This window comes from Apium graveolens, chromosome 7 (genome assembly GCF_009905375.1).
Source record: "Apium graveolens cultivar Ventura chromosome 7, ASM990537v1, whole genome shotgun sequence".
In the NCBI taxonomy this organism is placed as follows: domain Eukaryota; kingdom Viridiplantae; phylum Streptophyta; class Magnoliopsida; order Apiales; family Apiaceae; genus Apium; species Apium graveolens.
In genome coordinates this window covers 2,892,904-2,904,044 of record NC_133653.1, presented here as the reverse complement: position 1 = coordinate 2,904,044, position 11,141 = coordinate 2,892,904, and the positions used below count along the sequence as shown (strand labels likewise).

Below are 11,141 nucleotides of genomic sequence, written 5' to 3'. Positions count from 1 at the left end.
CTCAGAACAAACTATAATAATGACTGAAAGAAATCAGTTAGTAGTTTTGATCTTCCTACCAATTGTATCATGTATACATGTTGATACGAGTAAAATACACTCACTCTAATGATTTAAAGATATAAAAATGAACGCAAGTTAAAAAAAGACAGAAAAGCAGGGACAACAATCCGAAAAAAACGGCAAATTCACGTTCACGGGGTTATGATTTATAGTTATTGTTGTAATAACATATTAACATGTGTAGTGTTTCACAAGTAAAATTTACATGTTGGATTTATGTTTTATTTAAATAAAATTAACTAGATGAAATGAAAAACAAACAAGTTGAGCAATAATAAATGAGACAGGGGTGAGCACGGTTGGATAGCTCAAGTGGTAAAGGGCTTATCCTCTGTCGTCCCAGATCCTGGGTTCGATCCTGGCTCACCCCGAGAATTGTTGAGAACAGATACTCATTTGTAAGGCTATAAGCCAAAATTAGTCAAAAAAAAAAAAAAATGAGACAGGGGTGAAGTGGATGCTATAAGAACAAGTACTATATCGTACCTTGTTATTTGCTTACATACTTTCTCTCTTTCTTCTTCCTCTGCTCAGAGAGAAAAGTAACTCAGAGAGAGATAGAGTATCTGCAGGAGATGGCAGTATCTATTCAGAGATTACTTCATTTGTGTTTATTGTTGGTGTTAATGTTCGTCAGTGTAATGGCTGCTATCAAGACTGATGATCAGATCATTCAGAACTCAAGGTATTGTTCCTCTCTCTCTCTCTCTCTCTCTCTCTCTCTCTCTCTCTCTCTCTCTCTCTCTCTCTCTCTCTCTCTCTCTCTCTCTCTCTCTCTCTCTCTCTCTCTCTCTCTCTCCCCCTCTCCCTCTCTCTCTGTCCATCTCTCTCTCTCTCTCTCCCTCTCTCTCTCTCTCCCTCTCTTTCTCTCCCTCTCCCTCTCTCTCTGTCCATCTCTCTGTCCCTCTCTCTCTCTCTCTCTCTCTCTCCCCCTCACTCTCATTCTCTCCACATTGTGTGATACATTGTTTTAAGAGTTGAGCAAGAATTTTGAATTTGTTGCATTGTACATGCAAATTATTTGAAGTTTCAATACCTATCGTATACTCAATATACTCACTTGTTCAAAGAATTCGATATTGTAAAGATTTAAAACCAAACCAAACCAATGCAGTATACCCTAAGCTCCGAAAAGTTGAAATGTACGCATAAATTACCTCTACTCATACGAGTCGATACTAATATAACGACCCGACTTAACTCGTCTGCAACGTGTCTCGTTCGTTTACGCAGAGCTGAAGGAAAAATTCAGTTGCAGAGGGCAAGTAACAGCACAACAATGGATAGTGCCAGGTAAGCACAACTGCAGCATTTTCCAGTACAGAGTATTTGCTATTGCTGTTATCAGAATCATGTCACGTGCTTGAGCTGTACAAACCTTTTAATTCGGATAATAGTTTATGTTTTTTGTATAATTGATTCTGAACATATAATGCACTCATAATAATGCAATAATGGTGTCGGTGATCTGTGAATTGCAGAGTGAATGAAGAAGGTGAATTCAAGCACGAGCATGCGGTGGATGATCCAGACTCCATTGCTGCAATGGTTAACATGTAAGTCACTCTCTAATCTTTTTCGTTCTCTACGTAGAAATAAAATCGCACAAATTTATTCCAAACATAGTTTTATTAAAGAGAAAAGTGCCCTTAAATACGTACTTAGGGTGTTTATCTGAGTACATGATATTTTTTTAATGGCATAGTTAAAATTTTAATTTTCAAACATCTAATAATAGATAGATATCCTAGATTCCTATCTAACGGTTTTCCGTCATTTTTAAATTTTTATCGAAACGTCTCTTCGATATAAATTTTAAAGCTCAGATATCGTATTAAATAACAGAATTGATATAACTTGTTATTTGATATTTGTTCATAAGCTTGTGCCTTCGTGTTGGAGGGTGTTAAATGACAGAATTGATATAACTAGTTATTTGATATTTGTCCATAAATTTGTGCCCGTTGGAGGGTGATAACGAGTTATTAGACATTTGTCCATAACGTTGTGTCTATTGAAGGGTGATATTGTGTTAAATGATCAAACTGATATTATGTTAAATAACCGGCTCCCGACTAACTTGTTATTTTGTCTCTACTTATCTAAGAAAACAAAATTTTGGAAGGGGATGAAAATGCATGTTAAGATATGAAAAATAATGAAATTAGTATTTTTTACTAAAAATGGGAAAAATGATAAAAAAAATCAATTATTAGGATGAATGTGGATTGGGGAGTTGGAGAGGAATAAGGGAAGGCCATGTTCTTTATAGCATATAGCATGTGATTGTAGTTGTCATAAAAACAAGGGCATGGCCCAAATAGAATATGTAGATGAGATCTAAATTAAATTTTGTCATTACTCTTGTAACTCATTTTTGGCCCTTTCACATTGCCATGACTATCTTAAAAAATTTACTCTTTAATTTTTTTATTTTTTCTTGACTTCTGACAACGAATTCTGTACCCTGGTGTTTTTTTTTTATTTCTGGACTGGACCGTACTAATAATACCAGTATTATTAAGTGTGTATCATTTACTTAATTGGTAATCAAAGACCTGCCAGTTAATCAGATAAGAAATTATTGTTTGATGCTCTAATCATATGATTAGTCTTGATGATTTGTTGGTCCCTAATCAACTTAGTCATGAGCGCAACTGAGGATCTAGTGAGGGGTAAGGGGCAGATAAGAATCACATCGATGTCCCCGCGGAAATTAATTTCTAGATCCGCCGCTGATAGTGAGCACAGTTCCTGACAACTATTATAATACGTAAAACTTTAAATTTAGAATTTGGATCGGTTTCCCTAAATATTTCTACGTACATTGGACCACTTTACTCCCTCTGTCCCGACCAATTGTTATCATTTCTGAAAGAGTGTCCGACACGCATTTTAAGATGAATATAAAGTATAGTTCTATAACTTTTTTTAAATTTTTTTTTTCTGAATAAAAATAGAATGTTTAAACTTTTATTCAAAAAGAGAAAAATTTTAAAAAAAATTATAGAACTATACTTTTTATTTATCTTAAAATGCGTGTCGGACACTCTTTTAGGAACGATAACAATTGGGAGGAACGGAGGGAGTATATTATAATCCTGGTTCCGCCTCAGAATTTGGTTTCAACATTGTACAGTCTTAACAATGTTTAGGTGTAGCTGAGTTGATCTGAGGTGTTAAATAAGATGCATAGACATGAGAAAACTAATAGCAGTGACTAATACTTTGAAATTTATTAACAGGGCTATCAAGAACAGTACTGAAAGGAGGAAGTTGGGGTTCTTCTCCTGTGGAACAGGAAATCCTATTGACGACTGCTGGCGCTGCGACCGCAACTGGCAAAAGAATCGGAAGCGTCTAGCAGACTGCCCTATTGGTTTTGGTCGTAGCGCTATTGGTGGTCGTGATGGAAAGTATTATGTTGTCACTGACCCCAACGACGACGATGCTGTGAATCCTAGACCAGGCACTCTGCGGTATGCTGTCATCCAGGATGAACCTCTGTGGATCATCTTTAAAAGGAGTATGGTGATCACATTAAAGCAAGAATTGATCATGAATAGTTTTAAGACGATTGATGCTCGGGGACATTCTGTCCACATTGCTAATGGGGGATGCATTACCATTCAGTTTGTTACAAATGTGATTATTCATGGACTTAACATTCATGATTGCAAGCGCACTGGCAACGCCATGGTTAGGAGCTCACCGAGTCATTATGGTTGGAGGACATTGGCTGATGGTGATGCCATTTCCATCTTCGGATCAAGCCACATTTGGGTTGATCATAACTCGCTCTCTAATTGCCCTGATGGCCTTGTTGATGCTGTTATGGGATCAACTGCAATCACCATCTCCAATAATTATTTCACTCACCACAATGAGGTAACCTAAAATTTCTTTACATCTTGCCTCAGATTCTGGTCAATAATCAGGTTAATGACTAGCATACGTGACTCGTGAACAGGTGATTTTGTTAGGGCACAGCGATTCTTATACAAGAGACAAGATTATGCAAGTGACTATTGCTTACAACCATTTCGGAGAGGGTCTAATCCAGAGAATGCCAAGGTTAATAAACAAAAACCTGATCTGTTTCAAGATTAACTGAAGTAATGTATAATGAGTCTTACTATCATCATCTAAATGTCTGAAGTTTGGATACATTATTGCTGTGCAGATGTAGGCATGGATATTTCCATGTAGTGAACAATGACTATACTCACTGGGAAATGTATGCAATAGGAGGGAGTGCTGATCCGACAATTAACAGCCAGGGCAACCGATATCTTGCTCCTGATAACCCTTTTGCTAAAGAGGTCAGAATAGGACAACACTTTATTTTTCTGGATTATGGTAATGAAGATGAGAAATCATCGATTTATGGACTGTTGGCTTACTGGATTACAAATGCAGGTGACCAAGAGACTCGAGGTAGGTGCATGGAAGCACTGGAATTGGAGATCAGAAGGCGATCTATTACTCAATGGAGCTTTCTTCATTCCATCCGGAACTGGAGCTGGAGCTAGCTATGCAAGAGCCTCAAGCTTAGGTGCAAAATCTGCTTCTGTGATCGGTTCCATCACCTCAGGTGCAGGCGCTCTCAATTGTCGTAGAGGAAGACAGTGCTAAATCGCGTTTCACTTACAAAACCAGGACCTTCCTTCACACAAGCAAAGAAAGTTATCATTGCTGAAATCCAAACTCCTTTAAAACCCTCAGAAGCATGATAATTTACTCGAAAACTTGCTAATTCAGGTCCTTTTACACCTCTTCTTCTATCTGTCTCCATAAATATTTAACTAGGGTTTCTTTTTCTTCAACCCATTGTTTCTCCTCAAAACTTGATGATCTTTCTTTTTGAGTCATATTGTCCAAATGACTCATTTCTTTCTTTGCTTCCTCCTACTCAGACACATTGTTCTTGAAAAAGGAAAAAGATTCAAAGAACTATACAAGTGTTCTGATAAAAGATGTTTTAGATTTCGAATTCTGTATTACTGTTGTTTCGATGCAAATGTAATTATGATTTTACTTTGTTGCGTTCGCGGAAAATTTAAACTTGTAAATTTTTGGGTCATTATTATAGACCGTTTCAAAAAATATTCTAAGCCAGGCTAATTGACGACTTATATTTAGTTTTTCTCTTTGTCACGTTACATAAAAGGCATGATTAAGAGAGTGACAACAAATGAAAACAATAATTCAAAATTATATCTAAATAATTCATCCTTCCATTATATCTAAGTTATGGAATAAATTATCCAATTTGAAAGTAAATACACAAATGAAAACAACGATTCAAATTTCAAAATTATATCTAAATAATTCTTCCCTAACAAGAGTCGGTGACAAAATCATATTCAAGTCACCATATTTAACCGATATTAGCTTAATCCGATCCCGGTACGCGAAATTGACAAACTTAATTGGTATTTGGTTGATCCGTACGTTCCGATTACAGGTAATCGAGCTGAGCCGAGCCGAATACTGCTAGGCTCGGCTCGAACTCAAATAAAATAGTTCGGGCTCCAGTCTTTAATTTTAAGTTCGAAACTCGGCTCATAAAAGGTTCAGTAGGCTCGAGTTCAGCTCGAAAATTCGAATTAATTCACTAAATATTAACAAAAATTCGAAATATGCTCGATTTCGGCTCGATAAAAATAAATAATATATAAAAAATATTAAATATATACATAAAAATATATTTATAATAAAAAAATTAAAAATAATAGAGACTCGATAAGGCTCGCGAACCTTACGAGCCAAATAATTTGAAACTTGAGCTCGGCTCGGTTAAAAAGTATAAAAGCTCGAGCTCGAGCTCGGCTCGATTATTTTTGAGCCGAATTCGAATTTTTTACGAGTCGAGCTCGACTAGCTCACGAACAATTTGGCTCGTTTACGCCCCTAGTTTCGATTACCCGCAACCGAAATTGACGCGGATAAGTACTATGAGTTCATGACCATCCAAGCTAGCTCCCACTCACCATCTTCGATCACACTTTTCCACCATTTACACACAGCAGTACTTTTGATAGCATCCTTACGACATAACTTCCAAGAAATTTTCATAAGAACATTCTCGTTAAGCTTACTCCAATCATGTTTATGTTTTGAAAGATAATTATCAGCTTGAATGGCTGTTTTCCATGATTTACATACAATTGTAAACCTGATACAATCTCCACAACTTAATCTCCGCGCACTGGCAATTAGAACATCAATGGGAAGATCAGACCAGTTTGGAGTAGTCTTAATAATATCCATGCTTAAACACTTGTTAATCTTCGTGCTTAAACAATACTTAATACAACACGGCTTCAGTTATATACTGGTACGGCAAACAAATAAAAATGTAATCCTTGCTTATTTAAAGTCCTGGCATCAGTAGAGTTCTAACCCAGTGCATCAGATGAGTTCTAGCCTGTGTAATCGAGCCCAGCCCTGAGTTCTAGCCTGTGTAATCGAGCCCAGCCCTGTCAAACACTAACCAGATCGGCTCGAGCTCGATTAAAAATGTCGGGACTCGAGTTCGAATTTGAGGTCGAACTCGAGCTCGAGTTTGACCGAGCCTTAAATTTTAAACTCAAAACTCGGCTTGTAAAAAGTTCGATATGTTCGAGCTCGAAAGCTTAAATCCATTTCACCAAATATTGACAGAAACTCGAATTATGATTGGTTTAGTAAAGGCTCAATAATGACACGAACGTATTTGTTAATTTATTAGCAGAAATATAATTTTGTTATCACAATAATAATAATACATTCTTCCATTATATCTTAGTTACGGGATAAATTGTTCAACTGAACTCTATACACGAATGAAAACGATGATTCAAATGATATAACCAAGACAAACATACACAACTATCATAATATTACACTAATATAACACTGGTCACAGTACAGACCAGGATGATAACTCCAGAAACAACTTCACAGAACAAACCCTAAGCATATTACAGACTTTCTTGTATACATAAGTATTTAGATACCTAAGTTCCGAAACCAAGTTGGTGTCGCTGGCGTCGCGCATTTCCAGCTCAATCGCTAGTAGCTCAATCATGAGTACGTTTCGCTAGCTCTAGTAGTACTTTTGGCTGAAAAGCCATTAGAAAATCGGCTTAGACAAGAAACAATCAGCTTAGACAATGTACATAGTACTGCTAATTGAACATTGATATAGGAACATTTTGTCGTCTCGTTATGATTCGATCACTTAACTGATCGTTCAATTTGGATGGTGCATGTAGAGGAACGTCGATACCAGCTCCATAGGTGTATTGGTTTTTCCTCGTCGTTTTGACCTCAAATTTCCCCTTCGCAGGTTCCCTTACCTTCACTCCTCTTATAAGCTGTATATAATAGAGATTTAAGTACTTGTAAGGAAAATTCTAATAACATAAGCAAGTGCAGAACAATGGCCATATACATTAAGACGATTATGACAGTAAAATAGTGTTCGTACATATTTGTTATATCTGATGTCGGAATAGAGGACTATGAAATCTCCCTCTTGGAGTCCATTTTCTTTCACAAACTCTCCTGTACAGACAAAAGAAAAATCGTAAGTCCGGGGAACTACCTAAATAATTGATGGCAATTTAAAGACGCGAGTACCTGTATTTTCAAGGACATACATCCTGCTTTTGTTATTTGGCCAGAATCTGAGACTCCACGATTCAAAAACAATAGAAATGTAATTAGTACAATTAGTAAAAGACCGAACAGGAAATACAATTAAAATTGCAGTCCACGTATGTGTATTATTATACCTGTAGCGCAAGTTCCACACCTTTGAAGTGGCTATATCTTCCACGACAATTGGTATGCCATCTCTTCCTTCCAGTTGTGGAAGTTGCGTTTCAGCTTCTTTCTGATTTTTATTAATCACACGTTTGAATATAATTATATATTTGAAAAGGAACAATGCCAACTCTGAAACAAATTTGAAGATTATGTGCACTTACTTTAGGCAAGACAATTCTTCCCAGATTACCGACATCACTCTGCTTCAACACCTTTTGCAACAAAAATTTCAAGTTCTTCTCACCTTGAGACCCCTAGACGAATACAAGAACATATTTATATACATACTACAACACCCTATCTTGTACTGCCTGAAGATAATCTATCAAATGCAACTACCTGTTTCTTTTGTTGCTTTCCTCCCCTGTCTGATTGTGCCAGTGGACGGTTACTCTGTGCTTGTACTAGTGGCAAGGTCGAGTAACCAAGATGACCCTCCAGTTGTGGTGATTGTGCTTTCATAGGAGGCTGTGGGAATTTCGAAGTACCAATAGGAGGCCAGTAGAGCCAACTGACAGGGCTGGATTGTCCGACGATGTTGTTGGTGCACTTCTCTGCACCAGGCTTCCCTTCATCATTACTTTGTTGTGGTGAATCACCCTTCTGAATCTGATTTTGGTGCGGATGTTGGCGGTGAAATGAACCTCGTTTCTTCCGAGCCATTCTCTTCTTCCTAGCTTCCTTAGTAGCAGAAGGAGGCAACCTCACTACACTCTCACTTTTATTAGTTCCATTGTAAACTTGAGATGGATACTGTTCTCCGTAGACAGGTGCAACAGGCTGCGGTGCAATTGGCACAAAATTAGCATTTTGATCAGTAAACGAATTATACTGTTGAGGGGGCAAAACAAACTGTGACCGTGGCCATGACTGAGCAGACTCAAGCATTTGATTTTCATTTTGCGGCATCTGAGGAGCATAAGGCTGACAATTCATTGGAGCAACATTGGCACCACCAACAAAAGGGTACTGATGATAAGCCACCGCAGGTGGGGCCGACACAGGAGGCATCACCATCTCTGGATCAATACCAGTTTGAGTCTTAGGAATCCACATACAAGCATTAGGATCTTGAGTTGGAATGAAATTTATAAACTCAGGTTTAGGGTTAGGGTTAGGATTCGGACTCGGTTCTTGATATTGACAGGAAACTTGATGTGAACTAGCAGCTTCCACAGCTGCAGCCTTCTCTCTCCGTTTTTTCGAAAGCTGAAACTGCTCAACCCACTCAAGAATCAGTTTGAAGAGCTGTTTTTTTCCTTCTTTTGTACATCCCATACGCTTGTAAGCGCACTCAATCGTCGCTTTTTTAAACTTAATCTTCTTCATATCCTCCGCAGAAATGTGCTCCTTATTTGTCTTTAGCCACTCAAAGAACATAACTCCAAGTTCATCTACACCCATCCTGTCCTCAACAACTTCCTTTCCCCTTCCAATCATACAAAAACTATCATTTTCCCGATTTTCGGGCTCTCGTTTCAAACCTCCTTGATTCTCAACTTGATTAACGTCATCCTGAAAAATCGAAGACGGATCCCACATATCATTCCCATCTTCAATCAAATCCATATATCCAAAATCCTCCATCACATCCATGCAATCCACATACTCAATCCCACCACTACCATCCGTGCACGATAAAGCGGAACCCTCACCATCCACCTCATACTTAACCCTCTTCAACCCTTGCTGCTCCTGGCTCACATCTGACTTCATCACTGCAGAAGAAGCCGAAGACGTCGACGAATTCGGCGAAACAAGCTTAGTCAAGGCAGGAGTTGAAGATGAAGATGAGGTCGAAGACATGCATGGAAAATCACCAAGTGTTGGAAAAACATTGTAAAAGATTGAAGAATCAGCTATTAGATCCTCCTCTTGCTCACTCCCACGCCAGATCTCCGTTTTGCCGAAAGTCCCCATCATCTCATAATTATAAATCTGGTTCCTATTCTTTTCATGAACATCATCTCTATGTTCTCCTTTCATCCTTATCTTCAAATAAAGAGAAATATGTATATATGTCTAGCTATGTATGTCGAGTTAACTGACGCAGCACGGAAGCGTAGGAAAAGCAAGATAGGGTTACAAGGTTTGGGGGTATGTATGATATTAAGGAAACAAGATAAAGAGAGGTGTGTTGTGTTGTGTTGGTGGGAACTACATCAAAAATCTTTCTTCTTCACACAAGTGGGTACAAACAAGCAACATAAAGCATCTGAATAAGGGCAAAGATTTGGTTAATTAATTAGCAATCAAACAGTACTAATTAAACTACTAATCAATATACAACAAATCATCAAGAAAGCGACTTGTGTAACCTAATCCGTACTTTACACTTATTTAACACATATCTATAGGTCAAAATCACTGTTTAAAACTACATATGTACTTGCACAACAACAAACAAACAAATAAAGCTGTAACTATTCAAGTAGAAGATGAACACAACCTCTCTAGATGAACAGATGAGAAGAAGCAGGAGACAAGAATCTGGATATCATCTCATGTTGAACGATACCCAAAGAAAGGAGCTTTTTCAAGAACACCTCTCAACAGCCTTGTGTTTTTATAGAGGGGTGTGTGTAAAATACTCTATTATCAATGGACCAAGAGAAGAGCTCTGGTGTCCTTAATTGGGAAGTATTATTTTATTCTTCTTTACTGAATAAACTATAAGTCGACTATATGCTCTCGAAAAATACATTTCACATACGAGTAATATATTTTACCGGAGCAACCGGCCTATCTTAAATATTTTTGACAGTCAGAATTCTGAATTTCAGAACTCTAAAATCGAATCTAGAATCTTTATGATATTAAAAGGTGACGTAGGGTCGAATTTGAATCAAATAATTAAGAAGTTTATTTAAAATTTTAAGATCTTAAACACGATGTTAACAGCCTCTTACTTTTTAAGGAATGTATTACATTTATAATTTTGTTTTATATTTTAATGTAGGTGATGGAGTGTTTGTGTTTTGAGGGTGTGGTCCGTAAGCTCTCCGTTGATTTTCTTTTTAGTTTTTTTGTTGTGTTTTTTTCTTGATTTTCCTTTTTATTCTCGATGACTAGTCTGCTGTCTTCTAGTTTAGTAGGGGAGGTGTCTATCATAGACTACTTAAATACGTGGAAGGTAGAGAGAAAGAGGGATATGACATGGTACTTTGGTGAATGACACGTGTAAAAGTTTAGAGGATATGACCTGGTACTTTGATAAATGACACGTGTAAAAGTTTAGAGGATATGACATGATATTTCGTTAA

At 37.4% G+C, this 11,141-nt stretch overlaps 2 protein-coding genes across 5 annotated transcripts; one reads left to right on the top strand and one right to left on the bottom strand.

Moving 5' to 3' along the window:
- The first annotated feature begins 547 nt into the window (after positions 1–547).
- LOC141673033 (putative pectate lyase 8) lies at positions 548–4,869 on the top strand. Its single transcript, XM_074479766.1, has 7 exons — positions 548–748; positions 1,297–1,356; positions 1,545–1,619; positions 3,309–3,951; positions 4,034–4,137; positions 4,247–4,385; positions 4,483–4,869. Exons 1-7 carry the CDS (start codon positions 639–641, stop codon positions 4,696–4,698), a joined length of 1,347 nt encoding a protein of 448 aa, XP_074335867.1. The 5' UTR covers positions 548–638; the 3' UTR covers positions 4,699–4,869.
- A 2,040-nt stretch (positions 4,870–6,909) lies between these two features.
- Positions 6,910–10,509, bottom strand: LOC141672852 (B3 domain-containing transcription factor ABI3-like). Of its 4 annotated transcripts, none has more exons than XM_074479540.1 (7): positions 10,328–10,509; positions 8,218–10,093; positions 8,040–8,132; positions 7,845–7,945; positions 7,690–7,742; positions 7,538–7,614; positions 6,910–7,424 (listed from the first exon to the last, which is right to left on the bottom strand). In XM_074479540.1, exons 2-7 carry the CDS (start codon positions 9,862–9,864, stop codon positions 7,236–7,238), a joined length of 2,160 nt encoding a protein of 719 aa, XP_074335641.1. In that variant the 5' UTR covers positions 9,865–10,093; positions 10,328–10,509; the 3' UTR covers positions 6,910–7,235. The 4 variants fall into 4 exon arrangements, with proteins under 4 accessions (XP_074335641.1, XP_074335643.1, XP_074335640.1 ...); XM_074479542.1 differs by lacking the exon at positions 10,328–10,509 and having other exon boundaries at positions 6,910–7,169; positions 7,294–7,424; positions 8,218–10,258; XM_074479539.1 differs by lacking the exon at positions 10,328–10,509 and having other exon boundaries at positions 8,218–10,255.
- Between the last annotated feature and the right edge of the window lie 632 nt (positions 10,510–11,141).

Coding starts and splice junctions, on each gene's coding strand:
- LOC141673033 (XM_074479766.1), top strand. CDS start 639: ATGGCAGTATCTATTCAGAGATTACTTCATTTGTGTTTATTGTTGGTG. Junction 749..1,296: donor CAGATCATTCAGAACTCAAG/GTATTGTTCCTC, acceptor TCGTTTACGCAG/AGCTGAAGGAAAAATTCAGT. Junction 1,620..3,308: donor ATTGCTGCAATGGTTAACAT/GTAAGTCACTCT, acceptor ATTTATTAACAG/GGCTATCAAGAACAGTACTG.
- LOC141672852 (XM_074479540.1), bottom strand. CDS start 9,864: ATGAAAGGAGAACATAGAGATGATGTTCATGAAAAGAATAGGAACCAG. Junction 8,133..8,217: donor GAAAGCAACAAAAGAAACAG/GTAGTTGCATTT, acceptor GTATTCGTCTAG/GGGTCTCAAGGTGAGAAGAA. Junction 7,615..7,689: donor GTATGTCCTTGAAAATACAG/GTACTCGCGTCT, acceptor TTGTCTGTACAG/GAGAGTTTGTGAAAGAAAAT.